Source organism: Grampus griseus (genome assembly GCF_964374135.1).
Source record: "Grampus griseus genome assembly, chromosome: X".
In the NCBI taxonomy this organism is placed as follows: Eukaryota; Metazoa; Chordata; class Mammalia; order Artiodactyla; family Delphinidae; genus Grampus; species Grampus griseus.
Genome location: NC_138999.1, coordinates 91,445,715 through 91,469,916, shown reverse-complemented (window position 1 = coordinate 91,469,916; position 24,202 = coordinate 91,445,715). Strand labels below are relative to the sequence as shown.

The window sequence follows — 24,202 nt, the reverse complement described above, 5'->3', positions numbered from 1 at the left end:
AAACAGAGACTGTATTTTGTTCCTTGTGCTGTGATGATGCCTTACCCTTGTCATGAGTTGGAAGCAATGAAAAATATCAGTGTTGGGTGTTGAGAAAGACAAGCAATGTCTTTTTGAGGTAACTGCCTTAGATGAGGCTATTGCCTTGTCTCTAGGAACAGAGAGGTTGCTCTCCAATAGTAAGGGTTAGGGGGCTGCTTTTACCAGGCTGAGTGTACAGAGGATTATAGGTATTCAAGATTCCCACACTCATCACTATTCCAGGTCTCAGAGTTCTACTCCTTCCTTATTAGGATACATATATTGATATAGAGATCTTTAAATGTTGTGAATGCAGTTTCCATGCAGCTCTGCAACCTTACAATTAGAATCTGGGTCTGATATTCAGCAGTCTGCCTTATGACTGGAGGAGATGAGGGTCTTCTTAATCCAATGTGTTAGGGTGAATAACAGGTTGTGCATTTCCATTAGACACACAAACCTAGATTACAGATCCAGTTTAGGGCAATCTTAGAGCCTGCCCTAACAACCACTCAGGCTGAAAGGGATCTCAGAATCCACACTGAGTTGGAAGCCAAACTCATCTATTTCCACACCCCAAATGCCAACTTACTTAAAGAGGAGAATAAATGCATGTTTAGGCACATCTTCCTTACTTCAAAATATGCCACAATATAAATGACATCCTAGGAGGAATTAGGTGCCCCTCCTTTACCCCAAACCAAACACCCAGGAACTCACAAATATGGGGAATCCTCGGGCTTTGGTTTTCAAATACAGTTAGTCCATGAGGTTAAGAAATATTTCTCATTATTATGATGAAGAAGTGCATCTTAGTCATTTTAGAAATTAGATTGTCATCTGGCTCACCTTAAATCTGGTACCTTAAATTCTCAGAGCAGAGCTTTAACCCACACATTGCTTGCTCTATTGACCCACAATTGTATGAATAAATGAATGAATAAATGAATTAGGTAGTAAATAAAATATTAGAGCCAAGAGATAGAGTTAGCTCCACTGAGAAAACAGAAGCTGGGTAATATATCAGAATCAAAGGGACACAATATTATAAACAGTGTGTTTTCCCAGGGTATAAGGTCCACATATAGTGTGGTGATGGTCTGTTGTCAAATGATCCTCAGAATCATGAGGATCATGAGGAAACTATGTGGATTGGTACAGGCTATATGCCCAAGGAGTCTGGTCTTTGTCAGGCAAGAGACAGGGTCCAGAGAAGGTTCTGTGAAATCTGAAGCTTACACAGTTTTGAAGGCTTTCTTTTAAAATAACACAGAATCAATCATGAAAGTGAATATTTATTTAGAATTATAAGATAATGTATAACAAGATTAAAATCATGACAACTACAATAAGCAAAAATTCCAAACAAATCATATATATATATATATATATATACGCAGAAACACCACTTATGTAGCTGTACAATCTGAAGTATGGTGAAGTGGACATCCAAGGTGAAAGATATAATAGTTTTATGGAAAATCAAAACATCGAACTTCTGCAACTTTTACATAAACACGTGGCCATGTGAACACATAACAAAAGCCCAAGAGTGACAGCTGTCTCACTCTGAAAAATGCACACAGGTTCATGTAGAGCCCTTAGCATTTATTTTTACATCAAACTTTTAAAATAAAATAGTTCTCTTAATATTTATTCTCACTAAAGTCTTGTTTCCAGTTAGAATAAACAGTTCACTGGCTTCAGGCTTTAACTTTCAATTGTGTATTTTTAAACACATTGGGATAATTGTCATATTTTGCCAAATAGAGACTTTTTCTGTGGCCCATTTCCAAATTCACAGACTTTGGTCCATCTACTCTTTCTAGTAGTGTGGAATGATTTACCAGTTGGAATTTATATTATTGAAAGCAACTGGAACTACTGCATGAATAAGCCAGATGATAAAAATTGCTTGGTTTGAAACAAGTGACTATGTATTTGGAGATACAAGACTCAGAACAAAGTGCTTGCATTTTCTACAGTTTGTATCAAACCAGATGGGCTCTTAAGCAGTCAGTCTGGACTCATACATCTAGAGTAGCCAGACCATGAATACAATGATTCTAGCTACCTTCCACGTGTGGTCAGAAGGCTATATTAAGATACAGCCAATGTCAGTTATGAAGACAGCCGAAAGCCTGTCTGTTTTAAGAAACCATTCAGCTATTGAATGATAGACACTTCCATACATGGAATTTCAGGGAAGTGTAGAATGGACAATCTTGTTCAAGGCTGCCAAAATTATTTTCTGCATGCTGAGATGTTATTCACACACACAAAGACTGCATGTTGGTAATTCATTAACTTTATTTTTGAAGTCCACATTGTTTTCTTGCAAAAGCAATTGTAGTTAGTTATAATATATAGCAACGCATCTCTATCTTTGGTTCTATATCTCAGAGATATTTTTTTCCAAAAATAAATAAGCATGGCAAGAAAAATAATTCAGCTATCTTAAGAGAAAACCTAATATTTTATAAAAATTAAGCAAAAATATATAATTGATGCTTTTTAACTTTTTTCTAATTATCTTGCTTAATATCTAATACCAGTGCAACTTTAATGTTAAAATGATTGTGCACACTGTATTTAACTATACAGCATAGACACAAAAATGTCAAAAAACAAAATAGCACTTTCCCTTATAAATCATTTAGGAATTATGCATTCTAAAAATGTATGGGAAAGTAGAACTGCTGAAATATGTTAATAATTTGACTTTGAAGAAGCACAGGAAAAGGAAATGAAGATGTAGGAATAGTCGTAGATCCTAGAGATTGCAAAGAAAAAGTGAACTCATCACCCAAAATCTCCCATTTCTGGAAAATATTTATATGTTAGAATCATTCAGAGATTTTTTTAAAAACTAGCATCTATGGAAGTTCCCTGTTATGGTTTGGACTCTCAGAAGATTTAAGGAGCTTCATTTGTTAATGGTTTCCGTCTCTTTTCGAATATGATTTTTGCATCAAATAATTCTCTTTCCCTGTATCCTAGAGATGGCCCTTTTAGATACTTTGCTTCTGCTGCCTTGTAATCTAATCCATCAACAGCAGAAATTGAACAAATGATTGCTTCCGGCAGAAGAACTTCCAGGATAAATTTAATTTTATCATCTCTTATCAGAGTCAGCATTTTTTCATCTATTTGTTTGTAGATTTCTTGTAAATATTTCACCACCTCATCCAACTGATCTTCATCCTCAAAGTATGTTTCAATACAGGGTGTGAACCTATTTGCATTCAAAAATGATTTCAGCCATCTGGACCCTTTCGTGCCTTTTAAAATGGCTAAAAGATGGCTCTCTGTTCCCTTTGTATTCACAATGAAGTCCACTAGGTTCTTGTTGGCTCGGTCCCGAGCAGACTTCATTCGGTCTGGAAGAATTTTCTGGAAGGACATTTTCTTGGTCTGGGAAGTCACAACCATTGATTCCACAGGATTTTCATTTTGCAGCTTTGGAAATAAGTTCCTGAAGGTATCCTGTTTGATTACTTTCCTAAGTGGATAACTAATGTCAGCAGCATAATACTCAAGGAAAGAGCCTACAAACGAACCACAACCTATTCTAACTCTGTAGTCACAAATCAGTGAGATGCACCAGTCAATACTTTCACTGTAGTCCTCCCTGGCTTTATCTACTAGTGCTTGTTTCTCTTTACAGTCAAATTTCTTTAATCTTCTAAAAGGCACTCTAATGCCTCTCTTTTCAGGATTCATATTTGCCTCAACAAAAAGCACACTTGCTTTTCTCTCTTTTCGCCTGATGCTTTTTACCACTGCTGGCCAAAATGGATATTTTTGATATTTAAACCAGACTATCATTCCTGTTTCAAATGAACGTGGCTCATAATGAAAAATGAAACGTGGAAGTTCTTCATCTTCCTCATTGTCATCTAATATGGAAGCATCAATAGAATTTAGATGAACTGACTTGTCAGAAGCTTGAAGTTCTTCCCCAAGTTCCTCAAAATCCAGTCTCTGAAGATTTCTTTCATTATTCACAAGGAGTGAATAATCCATGGCATGGTTAGAGGCACTAAAGGAAACCTGGTGTTCCCATGAAGAAGGCCTAGGGGATGCCACAACACCCATCTCTGATTCCACAGTAGGTTGATTCTGGCTGGTATCTGAGCATGGATTGGAGGGGCCCTCTCCAGGATCTTCACTATTCTCTGAGAAGGTAGAGCATTCAGAGGAAATAGCTGGGGCCTCTGGGCAGATGTCCTGTGCCTCCTCTTTCAAAGCTTTGGGCACAGTGAAGCTATCTGATTGTAAAGTTGGAGTGAACTTTTCATCTTTAACATATACATCCTCCTCTTTAATTGTGGAATGCAAAGGCATAATTGTTGAGATGTCAATCTTTTTCTTGCTCTCCTTTTCATCCTCATCTTCTGAAAGTGAAGGGAAAGTGTGGCGCCAGCTGAAGTTTTGTGATGACTTTGTTTCCATTTCACTTGGAATAGTATCAATGACTGCATGCACCCGTGATTTATCATCATACAGGGAATCATCACTCTCTGAAGATACTAACAGGGATGTTGAATTTTCATTTTCCTCAAGACACTTTGGTAAGTCTCCTTCGTGCTTCCGATACATTTTACGAGGGGGTGAATCAGAAAGCTTTTGTGGTACATTTTGAGACAGTGTCGTGGTCTCTCCCTCATCTGAACTGCTTGCTTGAATCAAATTTGTTCTCTCATTCAGAATATCCAGTGCCATTTTTAGTGACCTTGCATAGGCTGTTTCCTCTCTAGGTGGGTCACTGACCTCTGACTGTGCTGCTAGTGAGAAGGCAATAGCTTCAACTTGAGATTTACTGAGGATCTTTGTTTCTGTGCTTTCCACTTTAATTGTTTTATCTAGTGAGAGTATCTGAACTTCTAGGGAAAATGTCTTTTTTCTCTTACTGTTTGATGAAGCCGCAGATCTGGACAAAACTTTTGCTGGCCACAGCTGGCCTTGCCAATTGCATAAGACATACTTGGCATCCATTATGATTTAGATTTGTGTGCCAAGAGTTTACTAGCAGAGATTGAGGTGTCTGGCTATTCTTGTCACTGCTAAGGAAGTTCCTACCACAAACAATACTTTTAGCAATGCCCCTGTTAAAACTACAAAGAATTACAAAGGGTTTACAGCTTGTGTGGCCTGTTCTCCAGCTGAATTTCCCAAGGATGCTTGAACACGTTGTTTGAATGGGACGATATGGAAGATACTGAAATAACGAAAAGGAAGAGAAGAGAAGTATCAGCAAATAAAATTATTTTGCCAAAGTTGGTGAGCAACTGCAAATAGAGCAGAGACAGAAGAAAGGACAATGCTCAGTGGGGCATCAGACGGAGGAGAAAAATGCAGAATAATATAAGGTGTGGGATGAGAATTGGAAAAGTATTTTTATAATATCCCAAACTAAAGAACTTACCCTCATTATTGCACATGATTATTAAAGAGTGACTGTATGTGCATGATGGCAGAGATGGTGTGTCAGGAACTCTATGTTATTAGATATTTTCGGACTTCTGTGCCCCTAATGTTATACCTGGGGCAGCGGGACTCTGAACTTAGCGTGCATCAGAATCATCTGGAGGATTGTTAAAACTAGATTTCTATGCCCTATCCTGAGAATTTTATTCAGAAGGTCTAGACAGAATCCAATGTTTTGCACTTCTAATAAGTTATCAAATGATGCTGAGGCTACTTGTCTAAGAACTCTTTGGAAGCACTGCTGTAGCTGAACACACAGCTTTATAAATTTTAAGCTATAAATGCTTCCTTGTCTACCCAAAGCAGGGAGACAAAGATAATAGGGTCTCTATCTCTTGAACCCAGACCACAACACAATGACCTTGTTAATAGCATGAGCTTAGAAGATAAAAATTTAGAATGGCTACCAGGTTCACATATTGGATAGGATAATTATCAAGGATCTCTTGAGAGTCAAGTGGTTGGATAGGACCTCATGTAGAAATCTGAATAGTCTCTTGCATGAATTCTTCATAGTGGTTTAACACATGAGATTCTGTCCCCAAAGGAGAAGCTATTACTTTTAATTACAAAACATTATGGCTATAGAACAGGGAGCAAAATGAATTACACCTCAAATTCTCAACCTAACATGATTTTAATATGAAATGTAGTTTTTAATTTAAAAATGCTAAAGCTGCAGAGAAAGAAACAAAATAAATTATACCCCAAGTTCTCAACGTGTTTTTAATGTGAAATATTTTGTGAAATGAGAAGAACCTTACCCAATGTCATGTGGATCAGGCCCTGTGATCTGTCTGTCTTGATTCTCACTCCAAAAGGAGACAGGCTGTTCAAAAGGAGACAGGGAATCAAACAAATGGACAAGGCATAAAGAAACTTCTCTACCAAAACTTTAGCAGGCATGTCATTCTGAAACACAGGAATGAAATGAAATCTCATCTGTGATGTAGATGTTTACTGTCCTCCTTGGTTTTATTATTTTAAATTCTCTCTGTGTGATATAGTTATGATATCTGGTTCATGTTTAAATCATCTTTCCCAGGAAAAGTGTGAGGTTAGGACAAGAAAGGGAAGTAACAATTGCCTTGTGTCTACTATGAACCCAACTATAGATTTTGTTTGAATCCTCAAATCAATCACCGTGTGAATTTTTCATCCTTTACACACATAATTTTTTTTCAACAGAATTTTATTCACACTCTACATGCTGTTTCACAGTCCACTAATACAAAATATGTTTCATTGCTTTATTGGCCTCCTTCATAAAAATGGTTGCCTGGAGAAAATTTAGGAAACCTGTCAAGCGCCACCTTGTGACCAGAAGCAGAACTGCAGCCTCCTCAGGAGCTATACACAGAGCCTCAATCACTATCAGATTTTTCTTATTTATGAGAAGGGTGGGAACTACATTTAGCCAGCCAGGAGCCTTTTCAGGCTTCTAGAACTTTCTAAGTTCAAGGGGTTTATTGTGTAGGATAAGAAGATTAAAGTGTCTTCAACTATAATGTTTCTGGTTATAAAACATGCAGAAGCTTATTAAAAATTGAAAAGATGCAAAAGGATATATGCAAAACTAAGTACAACTCTCTATATAAATAATCACTCTGAATATTTTCTATCTTTCCAGAGTTTTTTACATGTATAGATAAATGCATATCATTTCAAAACAACATCAGATCTCAATTAAGAGCATAGTTCGAACGTCATCCTACATAAGTATTTTCCACATGATTTATGAATTACTTTAAATGAGGTTTTTTCCACATTTATAACATTTTATCTCAATATTTTTCCTGATGATGTAAAACAAGTAAATGAGTAAGTATATATCAATATTTTAAATATTTTAAAAATAGCAGTAAAGCTAGTCCTGTCTCTACAACTACACAAATAAACAATCCTGTTAATAGTGTGGCAGATATGTTTTCCCAGATTTGGTTGCATGAATTATATAGTAGCATATATATGTTTTACTAACACACATATTTATTTTTAAGTGAGATAATATAACAAATGCTATGCTACAAATTGCTTTTTTCACTTTATTTCTCAGACATTTCAAATCTCTACATGTAAAGGATTATGTTTTTATTTTCCAGATACATAGGTATTCCACTTATGGATGCACACTGCCATATAATATTTTTAAAATTGCTAGTAGAAATAAGCCAAATCCTCTCTCTGTCTCACTCTTAAACTATATAGAAAAATGGTTATTGCTGACCATGGCCATACCTGTGGTCTGAAAGAATGAGTTGCAAGGAGGACACAGGCAGGGCTGTAGCCAACACAGCAACTAGGCTACGCGCTTGATCAGGTCCAGGAAAATTTCCACTATCGGCAAAAGACTGGGGTGGGGGGGGGGTATGTCTGCATGTCTGTGTGTGTCTATGAATGCTTATGTGTTTGAAGCAAATTGGATATGCTGTTTCAGCTTCATTTTTCTTTCATGATTATAAAATTAATCATGGGGAAATTTACTCTAAAGATGGTGATATAGGCTAAGAAATAATATTAAAATAGTAACTTGACCATCCAGAAATGCTAACATGGGAGCTTATTTTCTCCCAGATTTTTTAAAAATATCACACATATATACATGCATATATATGTGCAAGTGTCTTCACTCAAATACATACTTTTTCCCCTTTCCACGCTCATGTACAGGTGACACACACATAGTCTATGTGTCAATCAAATTATAGAAGTATTTCCCTCCATGCTGTCATATATTTTTATCCATCATTTTCTGTGTAAATTAATAAATGCTTAAAAATTCAAACAGTAACAGAATGTCTAGCAATATAAACATCGAATGCTAAGTCAATAAATTAGCATGAACGCCCGTGCTGCACTGAGGTCTTAATATAGAGGCTGTAATCTGATCACCCCTTCTCCCACTGTGGACTTTTAAAGCACTGGGAGATACAAAAATTCCAAAGGATTAATTCTTTCAAAATGCCAGCAATTATCTCAAAACCACACACTTATCCCACCACTCTAAGACCACTGTCCCTATTTTTCTCATCTTCATTGTAGGGTCCTGAGAAATCCCTATAAAATAACTAGCTTTAAGACAGCCATTACCTGGAAGCTTCTTGTCAGCTGCAGCCTGGTAAAATGCAGCTCCTCCCCCAAGACTGGTCAGGCACAGCTCACTCCCAAGCTTCTCAGAGAATGCTCCGCCCCCTCCCTGTGATGAAGACAGACGGTCCTTCCCTGAATTATGGGAGGGAGAATTGCCCAGTTAAACTGCTGAAGTGTTAAAGGGTAGAAATGTTCCTTTTTAAAGAACTTGAAAGTGAATTGGCAACAAGTGTCTGTTTAGTTTCCCTTAGGGTGTTGATTTCTTGAAAAAAAGAGGTTGCAAATCACTTTATTAAAAAAAAACTAATTTAAACTATTTTATATTTTTTCCTTGCCTTCTCTGCACCTTACCTTGGTAGGTAAATTTAAAACCCAGCTGGTCATGCTTCATTAAAATAGTTCACTAAGGATCTTGACTGGGATTGCACTAAAACTGCACATCATTTTGGGGAAAATGACTTCTTTATAATTTTTTTTATGTTTCCAGGCCATGGTATGTCTCTCCTTTTATTCAGTTCTTCTCTTAAATGCTTCAGAAATTTCCAGAGACGTCTTCATGAACACAGATATTTCTGTCAGAGGCTGAAAATCACTCATTAGGCAGGAAAGCACCCATTTCATATACCCTCATCAATAAATGGCAATTACTTCTTATATTTTATTGGTATTTTTCACTCACACAATTCAATGTGGGGGAAGTTAACTTTCAAAAATTCACATGTATTTGTATGTCTGAAATATATCTTGCACATTCTATTAGTTAAAATTCTCCTGTGTAGGGGTTTCCCTGGTGGCGCAGTGGTTGAGAGTCTGCCTGCCGATGCAGGGGACACGCGTTCGTGCCCCGGTCAGGGAAAATCCCATATGCCGCGGAGCGGCTAGGCCCGTGAGCCATGGCTGCTGAGCCTGCGCGTCCGGAGCCTGTGCTCCACAACGGGAGAAGCCACAACAGTGAGAGGCCCGCATACCGCAAAAAAAAAAAAAAATTCTCCTGTGTTAAATTAAAATTTAGATTTCTGCTTTAATTTAGAAAGTCAATTTTAAATATTGCTAGTGGTAATTTTGGAAATGAAGATATATGGAATGAAGTGTTTTATTTGGTCTCTGTATTATATAATATGTAATATATATATTTATGTATAAAATATTTATAAATAAATTTATTTTATATATCTTATTTATATATAAATTTATTTATTTTATATAAAAACTTAGTTATATATAAAATAAACATATATATGTAAAAGTTTTTATTATATAATAAAAAAAGTTGATCTTATATATAATCAGCAACAAAAATAATTTTCTTATTATATAATTAATCTTTTCAAAACTTTCAAAGTATTATTACCTAATTTAAAGAGGATTATCAAGCTAGTGTAAATATGGATTTATTTAAATGAAGAGATATATTCAATTATATATTTTATAATGTAATATTTCTTTCTCCCTTCTTATTTCACATGTTTGGGAAAAACCAAATGCACATAAAATATGGTCATTACATTAAAATTATACTTTGCTGTGTTTATTTTGTCTATTTTCTATATTGCACATAAATCAGGAAATACTACACCACCACACCATTTTCCAAACAAAATGCAAAGTAAAAGATTAATTCCTTGGACAATATTTTATATTTCATTGTTCTGTAGAAGGAGGAGGAGAGGAATGATACCCAATAATAATTAATGCTACTACTACTACTACTACTATCTTAATGAAGATAGATAATAATTATAGATATAATAATATCTATACATCACCGTATGTATATACAATGGAATACTACTCAGCCATAAAAAAGAATGAAATTTTCCCATTTGCAGTAACATGGATGGACTTGGAGGGTATTATGCTAACTGAAAGACACTTAGCATAATATCACATATGTGGGATCTAAAAAATACCACAAACTAGTGACTATAACAAAAATGAAACAGACTCACAGATACAGAGAACAAAGTAATGCTTACCAGTGGAGAGAGGGAAGAGGGGAGGGACAATATAGGGGTAGGGGCTTATGAGGTACAAACTACTATGTATAAAATAAGCTACAAGGATATATTGTACAACACAGGGAATATAGCCAATATTTCATAATAACTATAAATAGGAGTATAACCTTTAAAAATTGTGAACCACTATATTGTACACCTGTAACAAAAAAAAGATTATGTATTCTGAGTGCTAATATAGAGTTGTTTCCATAGATACCTAATCAAGACTAATTAAGGTGTTTTCTAAACAAACAAAAAAAATAAAGTAGACACCAGCCACTGAAAACTAAGGCTTTGGCTGCTCTGGCAGAAGGATACCCAACATCATCCTAAGTTTGGGAGGACCCTAGAACTGAGGTCTTCACAACCCATAATATCTTGTGTCTCTTTACATCTCCCATTCTGGAATTCAAACTGGATTATACATTGAATGCTGTCAATTCAACAAACATTTGTTAAGCATGTGTATTTCTAGATGTTGAACTGGGTTCTGAATTAATCAGGAGCAGATAGTAATTCTCTTTGACCAAGTATTAGTTTACTAATACACCATCTCCCTCGATTCTCACAAAATCTTGTTAGGTGGGTATTCTGAATATTACCACTTTGTAGATGAGGCATTAGAGAGGTTAATTAACTTTTACAAGGATATCTAGAGACTACTGGGCATATGGGATTTGAATCCTGTACTTCGACTCCAGAGTCCATGCTTTTAATCATTAAAACACACTGAACCTACCTCATCACAAATGAAAAATGCTCTAAAAATGTGGGCTGGATGAATGGTGAATTAATGAATTTGAAATAGTTATGTACTGGGAGTCACTTCAACTTAAAAGAGAATCCTGTATCTAATTTAACATAAATTAGTCTTTTATAACATAATTATTGGAGTGAGTGACATCCCATCACTTTTGCCAAATTCTATTGATTGGAAGCAAGTCACAGGTTCTGTCCATACCTAAGGGGAGGGAACTACACAAGGGAGTTGGCCACCTAGGGTGTGTCTACCACAATACTGTATGATTACATTTATGTGACATTTTCAAAAAGAGAAAAGTATAGTGACATGATCAGTGGCTGCTAGGGGTTATAGGTAGGGAGAGGGTGTGACTATACAGGGATAGCACAGGAAGTTGTTGGGGTGATGGAATCTTCCATATCCTGACTGTGATAGTGATTATATGAATTTATACATGTGTAAAATCCAAAGAAGTATATACAAAAAGTCATATATTATATATGATACTTTAAAGTATGATTTTAATGTATAATAATTAAAAAAAATTAAATGGAAAAATTTAATAACTAGTATATAAAAATCAACTCTTGTAAGTATGCTTTAGAAATATTCAGCTTCTTCCTAAAGCACATTTAATAACAAAGAAAACAAAAATAACACCCATACATATATTATTAGAAAGCATGAGTTCCATTTCAAATTAGGATATAAAAAGCTGTAAGAGAATGTCACCCATAACTTAATGACAAAAATCTAAATAATCTACAAAACTATAATATCCCTTGAGCTCATCACAGAACTGAGGTAAAACGAATTCCAAAGGGTAACCAGCCCCTTTGGCAAAGCATGGAGACAGAAGTAGCTGTCACACAAGCAGGTAAAAAAAAAAAATCAGCTGAAAGCTTAATGAATTTTTAAATTCTTAAACTTTTAATGGGCTAGTGTGTCAGTAGTTTGGAATATGTGGCATCCAAGACACCTATACGCTCACTGCTATTTTTCACAGTCCTTAACCAGAAGCACATAAACATGACTGGGGACAACGCAGAAGACCAAAAAGAACCCATGTCAGTGTTCAGGTATGCAGGAGGCAATCAGCTGTTGCTGGCGGACAGACACGTAGCCCCACACACTAATTCAAACCCTTCAATCATGGGAAGCAAAAGCCTTAAGTCACTAGGGGAAAAGCAGACGCCACCTTCCTGGGGAGGGGAAGATAGGAAACCCTCCCATCCCCAAGACAAAGGCAGAAATCCATAGCTACTGGGGAGCAGTAAAAGCAAAAAACCTCTGCCCTTGAGAAGGAGCAGTAAACCTTTGAGTCCAGGATCCTATATGAGTAAAAAGCAGTGGTGAGCTACTGCTGAGGAAGGGGCAAGAATATATCTCCCACCAAAGGTCAACCCCAGATGTAAATCAGAGGCTAGCTGACATTCGGAGGAAAGAATGCTGAGAAAGTGCAACCATCAGGTCTAGGTACATAGTGCCTCTCTAAGGTTGAGGTTAGACAGAAAAACAGAGAACACTCCTTGCCTCACCACGAACCTAGCACCTAATAACAGAGGCCCACCGCTGCAAAACAGGCAAGAGCATGAAGAGAGACACCACGCTCTCCAACCAGTGGCACAGGTGTAAAGGGACTGCTGAAAATTTAGGATGGAGAAAGACCATTGGGAAAAATCCTCTGGCATTCAGGCTGCACTCTAAGCAAAATAAAGTTTGTTATGCAAGCCAGATGATAATGAAGTGAGAAAAGGAGGACACAATCTCCAACGTATTTTATGATGCAGCATTAACCTCATACTAGAAAAAAAATATAACAAGTGAAGAAAATTACAGATCAATATGCCTCAGAAACAAATCCAATGATACAGAAATGATATAGAATTACAGAAAATGATACAGAAAAAATTCAATGGTATAGAAAAAGGATAAAATATTATGAATAAATGGTGTTTATCCTGGAAGTTTAAGGATGGTTATATATTTGTCAATCAATCAATGTAACTCACCATATCACAGACTAAATAAAGAAGAAAATAGAGAACATCTCAATTGATGCGGAAAAAGCATTTGACATAATTCCACAGACATTCATGATAAAAATGTTTGGCAAACTAGGATTTAAAGGGATCTCAATCAACCTGATCAAGGTTATCTATATAAAACCTAAAGTTAAAATCACACTTAATAGTGAAACATGGAATGCTTTTCACCTAAAATCAGGAACAAGGCATGGGTGTCTGCTTTCACCACTTCTATTCAACATTATACTGGAGGTCCTAACCAATAAATAACACCTGAAAAATAAATTAAAACCATGCAGATTGGAAAGGAAGAAATAAAACTGTTTTTAATTGCAGACAACATGATGATCTATGCAGAAAATCCCAATGAATTTACCAATAGAAAAAAAAGCTACTAGACCTAATACGTAAGTTTATCAGTATAATTGCATATAAGGCTAACATAATTTGTTTCTATATAATAAAATTTGGAAGTCGAAGTTTAGCAAAGTACCATTTATTATATCATCAAAACCCAGGAAATACTGTTAGAATACATCTAACAAATATGTGCATGATTTCCATGCTGAGGACTTCAAAAAAAATGGTGAGAGAAATTAAGGAAGAGCTGAATAAATGGAGAAATACATCAAGTTCAATGACTGAGAGATGAACTATTTTTAGGATGTAACTTCTCCCCAAACATATCTATAGAATCATTGCAATCTCAATCAAAATCCCAGCAGGATTTCTGTAGAAATTGAGAAGGTAACTCTAAAATGTATATGGAAAAGCAAAGGAACTAGTAGAACAGCCAGAACAATTTTGAGAAGGAAATACAAAGTTGGAAGACTCACGCTACCTGATATCAAGACTATAGTAATCAAAATAGTGTATTATTTGGCACAGGATAGACATATAGATAAATAAAATACAAATAGACCAGCAAATATGGTCTACAGATTTCTGACAATGGTAATTAAATGGAGAAATAATGGTCTTTTCAACAAATAGTGCTGGAAAAATTGGACATTATATGCAAAAATATTCACTCTGAACCCTTAGATAAGATCATATACAAAAATTAACTCAAAATGAATTACTAACTTAAATGTAAAAGCAAAAACTATGAAATTCCTAGAAGAAAACAATGTAGAAAATCTTTGAGAGTTTCATTTAGGCAAAGATTTATTAGAACACAAAAAGCATGGACTATAAAAAAATTTCATAAATTTGACTTGAAAACTTCTGCTCTTCAAAAAATAAAATGAAAATCCGGAGTGGGAGAATTTATTTGCAAAACAAGTATCTGATTTAAAAAATTGTATCCAGAATATATAAAGAACTCTTACAATTCAATAATAAGATTAACAGCCCAATTTAAAAAATAGACAACTAATTTAAATAGATCTGCATCAAAGAAAATATATAAACATCAATTGAACACATTAAATAATGCTCATCACTATTAGTAATTAAAGATATGTGAGTAAAACTACAATGAGACACCACTAACACCTTTATAAAAATGGCTAATATTAAAAAGAGAAAAAAATCTGACAATATCAACTGCTTGCAATGATGCAGAGCTACTGGAACTTATACATTATTGGTGGAAATACAAAACATCACAGCTACTTTAGAAAACAGTTTGGCAGTTTCTAATATAGACATACACTTACCAAAAACCCAGATATCCCATTCCTTGGGTACTTACCCAAGAGAAATGAAACTCATGTACAAAGATCTGTTCTGGAATGTTTATAACAACTTTAATCATAATCAGCATAAACTATAAATCTACTGGTGAGTGGATACAGAAATTGTAAAATAACAGAATACCTGTAAGCTATAATAAAGAATAAACTACTAATACATGCACCAACATGGGTAAATATCAGAAATGTTATGCTAAGTGAAAGAAGCCAGGGGCAAAAGGCTAGATATTGTATGATTCCATTTATATGACATTCTGGAAAATGAAAAACTATAGGGACAGGAATCAGACCAGTGGTTGCTAGGAATTGGGGTTGAGAGAGAGTACTGACTACAGTCAGGCAAGAAGGAACATTTTGGAGTTATGGAAATATTCTATACCTTGACTGTACTGGTTATTACATGACTGTATATGTTTGTCAAAACTCATAAAATTATATACCTAAAAGAGTGAATTTAACTCTATGTAAATTATACCTTAATAAACCTAAGTCTTAAACAGGCATCCAATCAGAATATGACCTATCTAAGAAGTTGAAATTTTACAGTAGAGTAATGGGGATACACACAGGAATTTTGTTTCTACTTTTGGCCAATGATTGCCAAAGGAGGTTGTGAGTTCCACTGGTATGTGTAAAAATGTCCTCTGGAGTGTGCAAAGAATATATTAGATATTCAATTTGTTTAACTTCTTTATAAATTTTTTGTTATGCTTAGCATCTTTATTTTTTTAATTTTTATTTTATATTGGAGTATAGTTGATTTACAATGTTGTATTAGTTTCAGGTGTATAGTAAAGTGATTCAGTTATACATACACATATATCCATTCTATTTCAGATTCTTTCCCCATATAGGTTATTACAGAATATTGAGTAGAGTTACCTGTGCTATACAGTAGATCCTTGTTGATTACCTATTTTATATATAGTAGTATGTATATGTTAATCCCAAACTCCTAATTAACCCCTTCCCCCCACCTTTCCCCTTTGGTAACCATAAATTTGTTTTCTGTGTCTGTGAGTCTGTTTCTGTTTTGTAAATAAGTTCATCTGTATCTTTTTTTAGATTCTACATATAAGTGATATCATATGACACTTGTCTTCCTCTGTCTGACTTATTTCACTCAGTATGACCATCTCTAGGTCCATCCACGTTGCTGAAAATGGCATTATTTTGTTCTTTTTTATGGCTGAGTAGTATTCAATTGTATATATGTACCACATCTTTTTTATCCATTCCTCTGGCGATGGACATTTAGGTTGCTTCCATGTTTTAACTAACTTTTATTAACTTCTACTTCTGAATTTGTTTTAAAAATGTTGCGGGGGGCACCTAAGAACCTGACTTTTTTTTTTTTTTTGCGGTACATGGGCCTCTCAGTGTTGTGGCCTCTCCCATTGCGGAGCACAGGCTCCGGATGCGCAGGCTCAGCGGCCATGGCTCACGGGCCCAGCCGCTCCGCGGCATGTGGGATCCTCCCGGACCAGGGCACGAACCCATGTCCCCTGCATCGGCAGGCGGACTCTCAACCACTGCGCCACCAGGGAAGCCCCAGAACCTGACTTTTGATGCGTGCCATTCAACCTTATGAGTAGAAGGACAGGAAGGAGCAGAAGTCAAAGCGCTATAATCTGGAGACAGAGATCTGGTTAAGAATATGTCCCCAGTAAGAAAGTAGAAGCCAAATAACATAAGAGATACAGAATGGTTATAGAATAAACAAATGTCAATATTTTTAGTGTATAAGGGCCATATAAAAGAGTAGAAATGGTCCATTTAGAATACTCCCAAAAACTACAAGGGGGCCATAAGCATAGTTAAAGAAAGAAATTTTAGATTCTTAATGGATATTCGAAATATTCAATGACCCCTAAGGCACAGGCACAAACAGTTGAAACTGCCTGTAAACAAAGTTAAGATCTTATTATTAATGTTCACTGGCCGAATGTCAGCCCACCTAAAGCAGAAGAGTATCAGAAGAAAACTTACAAAGGATGAGCATTCCAGGTAAGAAAAAGGCAAGCCAGATAGTGAATCACTGCCAGGGCCAAAGGGACACAATAATCTCTGGTCAAATGCATGTAAACATGATGGGGAAAAAAGAAAAAACAACAACAACCAACCAACCAGTGACCTAGAGGTCACAAGAAGATAAACCTGCCATATTTGGAGATTTTTGTATTTCCCAAGTAATGCTAAAACCTACACAGTGTCCATGGATGAAGCTGCTAGGAATTCAAGAGTCAGGATGATGGAATGGGAAACATTGAAAGAAATAAAATGAAAGGAAGGTTGATGAGGACCCCACAACGTCATCATCACAGCACATAGCAAATAAAACTTTATTACAGGGCTTCCCTGGTGGCGCAGTGGTTGAGAATCCGCCTGCCAATGCAGGGGACACAGGTTCAAGCCCTGGTCCAGGAAGCTCCCACATGCCACGGAGCAACTAAGCCTGTGTGCCACAACTACTGGGCCTGTACTCTAGAGCCCGTGAGCCACAACTACTGAGCCCATGTGCTGCAACTACTGAAGCCTGCGTGCCTAGAGCCCATGCTCCGGAACAAGAGAAGCCACCGCAATGAGAAGCCTGCGCACTGCAACGAAGAGTAGCCCCCGCTCGCTGCAACTAGAGAAAGCCCATGCACAGCAACGAAGACCCAACACAGCCAAAAATAAATAAGTAAAATAAATAAATTTATAAAAAAGAATAAACTTAAAAATAAAAAAATAAAATTTTATTACACTCTGAGTATTCAAGTAGATAGACTAGGTTGTAGTGTTCTTCAGAGGATCATCAAGCAGAGAAAGACCTTCATTGTATCTGCCTTGGGGAATTTAAAGATAAAGGGAATCCCTTTCTCACTGCACCCTCCACCCCCACCAGCTTCTGAGACACCCAGAGGAAAAGAAAGATCCACGCTGGACCAAAATTATTCCTGTGAGCACTCTGAATAAAGGTACTTATCAGTTCTTTAGTGAGGAAATATGAGAGACTGTTAAACATATACCGTCTGAATTTCAGAATTTCTCAGACAAGCTTTATGCCAAGCTTGTTATGTGTTAGAAGTCCTCAAACAGATATTCAGACATGGGTTTCTGACTGAGTTCTAACTTTAATAGCTCACTAAAGGGACCACTGGAGCTACCAGATATCAAAATATATTACAAGGTTAAAATAATTTTTAAAAGTTCAGTAACAGTCTAAGCGTGTAGCAAGGAGTAGATATGAACATAAGAAGGAAGGGGCAAAGAAGAAAAGATTTCAAAATGAGCCATTGAAGATGTGAATGTGCATGTGATTGATTGGTACATCTAGATATAGACTGGGAATCAACCAGTGAACTCCAAATCATCTAGAAAAATCCTTAGGTCATTGGTCTGTATATGACTGCCTGGTTAACCACAAACACAGTGATTTTACAGGCATCTATTTGCCTTAGGGCTACTAAGCAGTTTCCCCCTTCTGTGCTCATACATATCCTCCTGAAAACTTGCAAGGAAGCTTGAATAAACAATTCTGAATGAGCAATACTCAAAGAAATGGGAAAGAGAAAAGAGAATAAGCAAAGGGATTTCTCTGTCAAAGGAGAAGAAAGGTGGAAAATAAAAATGGAGAAGACAGACAAAAGATGAATAAATACTGGGCACCAAAGAAACATACTGTGGTTGGGGAAATATATTTAAAAATACAAGAAAAGAGGGCTTCCCTGGTGGCGCAGTGGTTGAGAGTCCGCCTGCCGATGCAGGGGACACGGGTTCGTGCCCCGGTCTGGGAAGATCCCACATGCCATGGAGCGGCTGGGCCCGTGAGCCATGGCCGCTGAGCCTGCGCATCCAGAGCCTGTGCTCCGCAATGGGAGAGGCCACAACAGGGAGAGGCCCGCCTACCACACACACACACACACACAAATATATATATGTACAAGGAAAGAGAAATAGTTCTATAATGCCCCTGTATGTAGGCCTATTATAGCTATTAAATATAAGGAATGAATGAGCGTGTGTATGGTGGGAGCTTCAGAAAGGGGAGTGTTGAGGAATGAAATGCATCAGGGGCACCATTGCTATTATTGGGTGTTTTGGTATTTTGGGGCCTCCTGAGGGTTATTCTAGGGTGATCTTTTAAACTTTTAAAGTTTCAGTGCTGCCCTATCTAGGCAGCAAGACACAGATACTGGGGTTTGTGTCTCTTGGATTCAGACAACAACACGATGACCTCATTAAGAGGATGAGCTTAGGAGTCAGATATTTGGAATGGCTGTCATGGCTACTTATTGGATAGGGTAGTTTTTTTTTTTTACATCTTTATTGGAGTATAATTGCTTTACAATGGTGTGTTAGTTTCTGCTTTATAACAAAGTGGATCAGTTATACATATACATGTGTTCCCATATCTCTTCCCTCTTGCGTCTCCCTCCAGATAGGGTAGTTTTCAAGGATTTATTGAGAGTCAGGCAGTTGGCTGGGACCTGCAAGTCTTCCAAAAGTAGACATCATCATACTCATTTGCATAACTTCTTTTTTTTTTTAAAGAAGATTTCTGCTTTATCTTCAAAGTACAGAAATATACTACCAAGTGGCGATCACGGCCAGTGGCTCTCCTTAGATGGCCAGTGAGGGCCTTGGGGCACAGAAGGGCAGTGCGACCTGGACTGGGGCTGCATCCTGTGTCTTCTGTATTATTTCTTCATAGGAGCTTAACACATTTAATTCTTTTCTGCTTAGAATCCGTGGTTTTCATTTAAAAAGTATGGTCACTGGACCAGAATCGAAACAAATTGCATCTCCCTCCCAAGAGGGAGGAGATATGGGGATATATGTATATGTATAGCTGATTCACTTTGTTATAAAGCAGAAACTAACACACCATTGTAAAGCAATCATACTCCAATAAAGATGTTAAATAAAAATAAATTCATCTTTTCCAAAAAATAAAAAAACAAATTGCACTCCATATTCTCAATTTAACCATGTTTTAACATGAGACGGGAAGAGTCTTACCCAATGTCACGTGGATCGTGCAGGATCTGGCCCTGTGACCTGGTTGTTTTTATTCTCACTCCAACTGCTTGTCCAGCAGAGCCTTCTCCCTGCTCGGCACTTTTGTGGTCGTGCTGCCTTTCTGAGGCTCAACTGGCATCACATGCAGATTCCCCAGGTCGTGTACATCTTTGATATTAATCTAAGCTGTCCAAAAGTAGACAGGGAATCAAACCAATTAAATGGAAAAGGCGTAAAGAAGCTTCCCTACCAAAACTTTAGCAGGAATATCATTCTGAAACACAGGAATTAGATGAAATCTCATGTGTGATGTAGCTGCCTTATTTTCCTTCTTGTTCATGTTATTTGAAATGTTCTTTGTGACACAGTTATGTTATTAGGTTCATGCTAAAATCATCCCTCTAGTGAAAAGTATGCTTTGGGGACTGGAAAGAAGGGAAATAACAATTGACTTGTTTCTTCTATAGGCCAAATCTGTGTAGCTTTGTTTTCAAAATGTTTCTGTTTGGGTCCCCACATCAGTCCTCATATAGGGCTTTTTTTTTCTAGGCATGTACAATTTTTTCAATGGAACTACAATCACATTCTACATGTTGTCTGATAGTCTGCTAACATAAAGTACATTTCATGGCATTGTTTCCTTACTTCATAAAAATAGTTGCCTAGAGAAAACATGGAAAACCCTACAAGCGCCATCTTGTGACCAGTACCAGAGCTGCATCCCGTTAATACTAGATCCTTCTTAAGGGAGACGGGTGGGAACTTACATCCTGTCAAGCCAGCAATTTTCTCAGGCTTCTAGAATATACCATACTCAAATTTAGAGTTTTGTTATGCATCACACAAAAAATGGAATGCTAATGTCTTTAGTTGCAAGGGTCTGACAAAAAATTGCATGCTTACTGAAAATTGAAAAGATACGATTTTTAAAAAGAAAGTATAATTCTGGAAAAATGATCAATATTATTATTTCCTGAGTATCTTTCAATATTTTTCTTTACATATATACATGATACATATAACTTCAAACCAGCTTTTTACCGTGCTCAAGCGCACAGTTTGAAAGTTTTTCCATATTGATAAGTATTTTCAATGTGACTTTGTTTCAATCACTTCAAATGTAATTTCCCCCTAATTTGTAACATTTTACCTCAAACTTTTTTCTGATATTGTTAGGAAATGACTAAATATGCGTTAAGAATCATTTTAAAATAGAGATAGTAAGGACTGTCCTCTCACACTATACAAGTAATCCCATTTAGTGTAGGTACCCTTCTATTTTTTCTGATGTTACACATATTGTATTAACACAGTCCTCTATCTTTAAATGACCTAATATGGTGTTTGCCATTCTTCAATTTGCATTTTTCAGCTAGTACTACTTCTCAGACATCTTTTCAAATCGCGACATTTTCATACTTTTGTCAGCTATTTAACGTTCAATTGTAGTTGTATGGATGCACCACGTCACATAATATTTTTAAAACTGCTAGTAGAAATAAACCAAATCCTCTCTCTGTCTCACTCTTAAACTTAAAAGATATAGAAAAATTGTTATTACTGACCATGGCCATACCTGTGGTCTGAAAGAATGAGTTGCAAGGAGGACACAGGCAGGGCTGTAGCCAACACAGCAACCAGGCTACGCGCTTGATCAGGTCCAGGAAAATTTCCACTATCGGCAAAAGACTGGTGGGGGGGAGCGGTATGTCTGAATGTCTGTGTTTGTCTGTGAATGCTTATGTGTCTAAAACCAAATGGATACAATTTGTTTCAGCTTCATTTTGCTCTACTAATTATAAAAATTATCACGGAATAAAACAGTTCTAAAAATGCTGAAAACTGGTTAAAATATATTTTGAAATCCCCAGAAGTCTGAACACTCCAGAGATGCTGACTATTAACATGGGAATCTAGTTCCCTCTGTAAGAAAAATGCACATATTTTTTTACAAATGTTATCACTCAACAGCATATCTGAATCCCTTCCACGTTCGTTGTACATTTATATTTGTGGTTGTATGTGCCAAGCACTTTTTATGGTTACATTTTTCTATCAGTTATGTTTTGTAGAATAATAAATGTTTAAATATAATAAAATCTGTAACGAAGATAGAAACATGGAATGCCATGTAAACAATTAACATGAACAGCATGCCTCACTTAAGTCTTAATTTAGATGCTGTAATCTGATCGCCCATTCCCACACTGTGGACTTCAAAAAATATCGGGAGAAACTGAATTTTCCAGGGGACTGATTCTGTCACAGTAACAGGAATTTCCCCCACACTATATTCTATTCCCACCTCTCCCAGGCAACAGTCTCTATTTTTTTCACCGTAACACTATAGCCGAAAGAAATTCCCAGAAAAAAACTAGCTTTAAGACAGCCATTACCTTGAAGCTTCTTGTCAGCTGCAGCCTCGTGAAATATAGCCCCTCCCCCAAGAGTGGCCAGGCACAGCTCACATCCAAGCTTCTCAGAGGATGCTCCGCCCCCTCCCTGTGATGGGGAAAGCAGGGGGCCTTTCCCTCAATTAGAGGGAGGAGAATCGCCAAGTAAACTGAAATTCACTTAAAGGGGAAAAACGTTCATTTTAAAAGGACTTTAAAGAGAAATGGCAACATGTGTCTCTTTCATTTCCATTCAAACCACAGGGGTAGGTGATTTCCTGTAGAGAAATAGCAAATCTCTTTATCATACAGTAAAGACCCAGTTGAAAATATCTCTTACATATTTTTCTTGCCTTTTCTGGTAACATTTCTACAAATTATTTTAAGACTCAGCTGGTCAAGGTCCACTAAAAGACTACACAAAAGTCCTTGTTGTGATTGCAGTGAATTAATACACTATTTTGTGGAGAATTAAATCTCTACAATTTTAATTCTTCTGGCCCTGGGACATGATATGTCTCTTTTGTACTCAGTTTGTCTCCTTCATCCTTCAGAAAGTTTAAGTTTTTTTCAAGTAAAGTCATTTTTTAAAACACAAAACATCAACCAAAATCCTTAATGAAGAGAGATATGAGAGATATGTAACTGAATATACTAAAACTGAAAAAAGAACTACTTATGGTAAAAAACACTATAAAGCAAAGTTGAAAACATAAGAATAAACTTGACAAACTGTTTTTCATTCAAGAAACAGCTCTAAAGTAGCTCTTACAAATTAATAAGGAAAAAAAGTGAGGTAAAAAAATGAGCAAGGGACAAAAATAGACAATTCACAATATTCTGAGGGAAAAATTCTTACCCCCTCCCAACATTTACTTTCCTGTGAGCAAGCTCATGCAGTGCAACTACATCTCTGCAAGGGTATCTCTGTCCTTCTTGTACAGTTGCAAACCTCCAGGCTGTTTGGTAAAATTGTTAAAATTTGTTGTTTTAAAGTCCGCTTGACTCACAATAATCAATGCCCTGCAACTTACCTTCACCTTGTACTAAAGCTGACGTTTAGGCTTCCATCTGCAACTTCATTTGTTTTATATCAGTTTGTTCAATTTGTTCAGTGTAGAAAAGGAGGTGCTATTCATTGGGGGTCCTCAAAACCCAAACATCCAAAATAAAAATTAAAACTAAACAATCCATAAAGGTACTCACCTCCCCTAATAAAGAGATGCAAACATAGACAGCAATGAGATTTCACTTTTCTACCTAATTTGACTTATAATGAGGCCAAAAAATGATACAATGGAGAGTTGACAAGAGAGTGAGGAAATGGGCACTCTTGCTCACGAGCAAGGTCACAAAGCTGGGAAGACGGCAAAACAAAATCAAAGCCAAAGTCTTATCAGAATCCCAAACAGAAAGATGTGTTCTCTCTCCACCAGTACTCATTGCCTCCTGGGCTTGGAATCCTGTCTCTTGAGTAGAACCAAGGATGATGTCATTCACCTTCAGATTGTAGGGGAATTAGTCAATGTAACCTCCAGTGAGTGTCAACCTATGTCCTTCCTGGTGAACACACTGGTGAACCACAATAATTTTCAATAATTACCGTACTTATCTATAACTCTCCACCTCTCACACAAATTAAAAAATATATTTCTGCACTATGCTCTTGCACTGACCATATCTTCATTATAGTTTCACTTAGCCATAGAGTAGTTACGATCTGTCTCTTTTGTGTTGC

General features: G+C 36.6%; 1 protein-coding gene across 3 annotated transcripts; it reads right to left on the bottom strand.

Annotated features, from left to right (window-relative positions):
• Positions 1 to 1,463: 1,463 nt before the first annotated feature.
• PWWP3B (PWWP domain containing 3B) lies at positions 1,464 to 22,510 on the bottom strand. Of its 3 annotated transcripts, none has more exons than XM_082681933.1 (6): positions 22,468 to 22,510; positions 21,648 to 21,818; positions 20,072 to 20,257; positions 8,602 to 8,733; positions 6,276 to 6,340; positions 1,464 to 5,242 (listed from the first exon to the last, which is right to left on the bottom strand). In XM_082681933.1, exon 6 carries the CDS (start codon positions 5,017 to 5,019, stop codon positions 2,938 to 2,940), a length of 2,082 nt encoding a protein of 693 aa, XP_082538059.1. In that variant the 5' UTR covers positions 5,020 to 5,242; positions 6,276 to 6,340; positions 8,602 to 8,733; positions 20,072 to 20,257; positions 21,648 to 21,818; positions 22,468 to 22,510; the 3' UTR covers positions 1,464 to 2,937. The 3 variants fall into 3 exon arrangements, with proteins under 3 accessions (XP_082538059.1, XP_082538060.1, XP_082538061.1); XM_082681934.1 differs by having other exon boundaries at positions 21,648 to 21,760; positions 22,468 to 22,486; XM_082681935.1 differs by lacking the exon at positions 20,072 to 20,257.
• Positions 22,511 to 24,202: the final 1,692 nt, after the last annotated feature.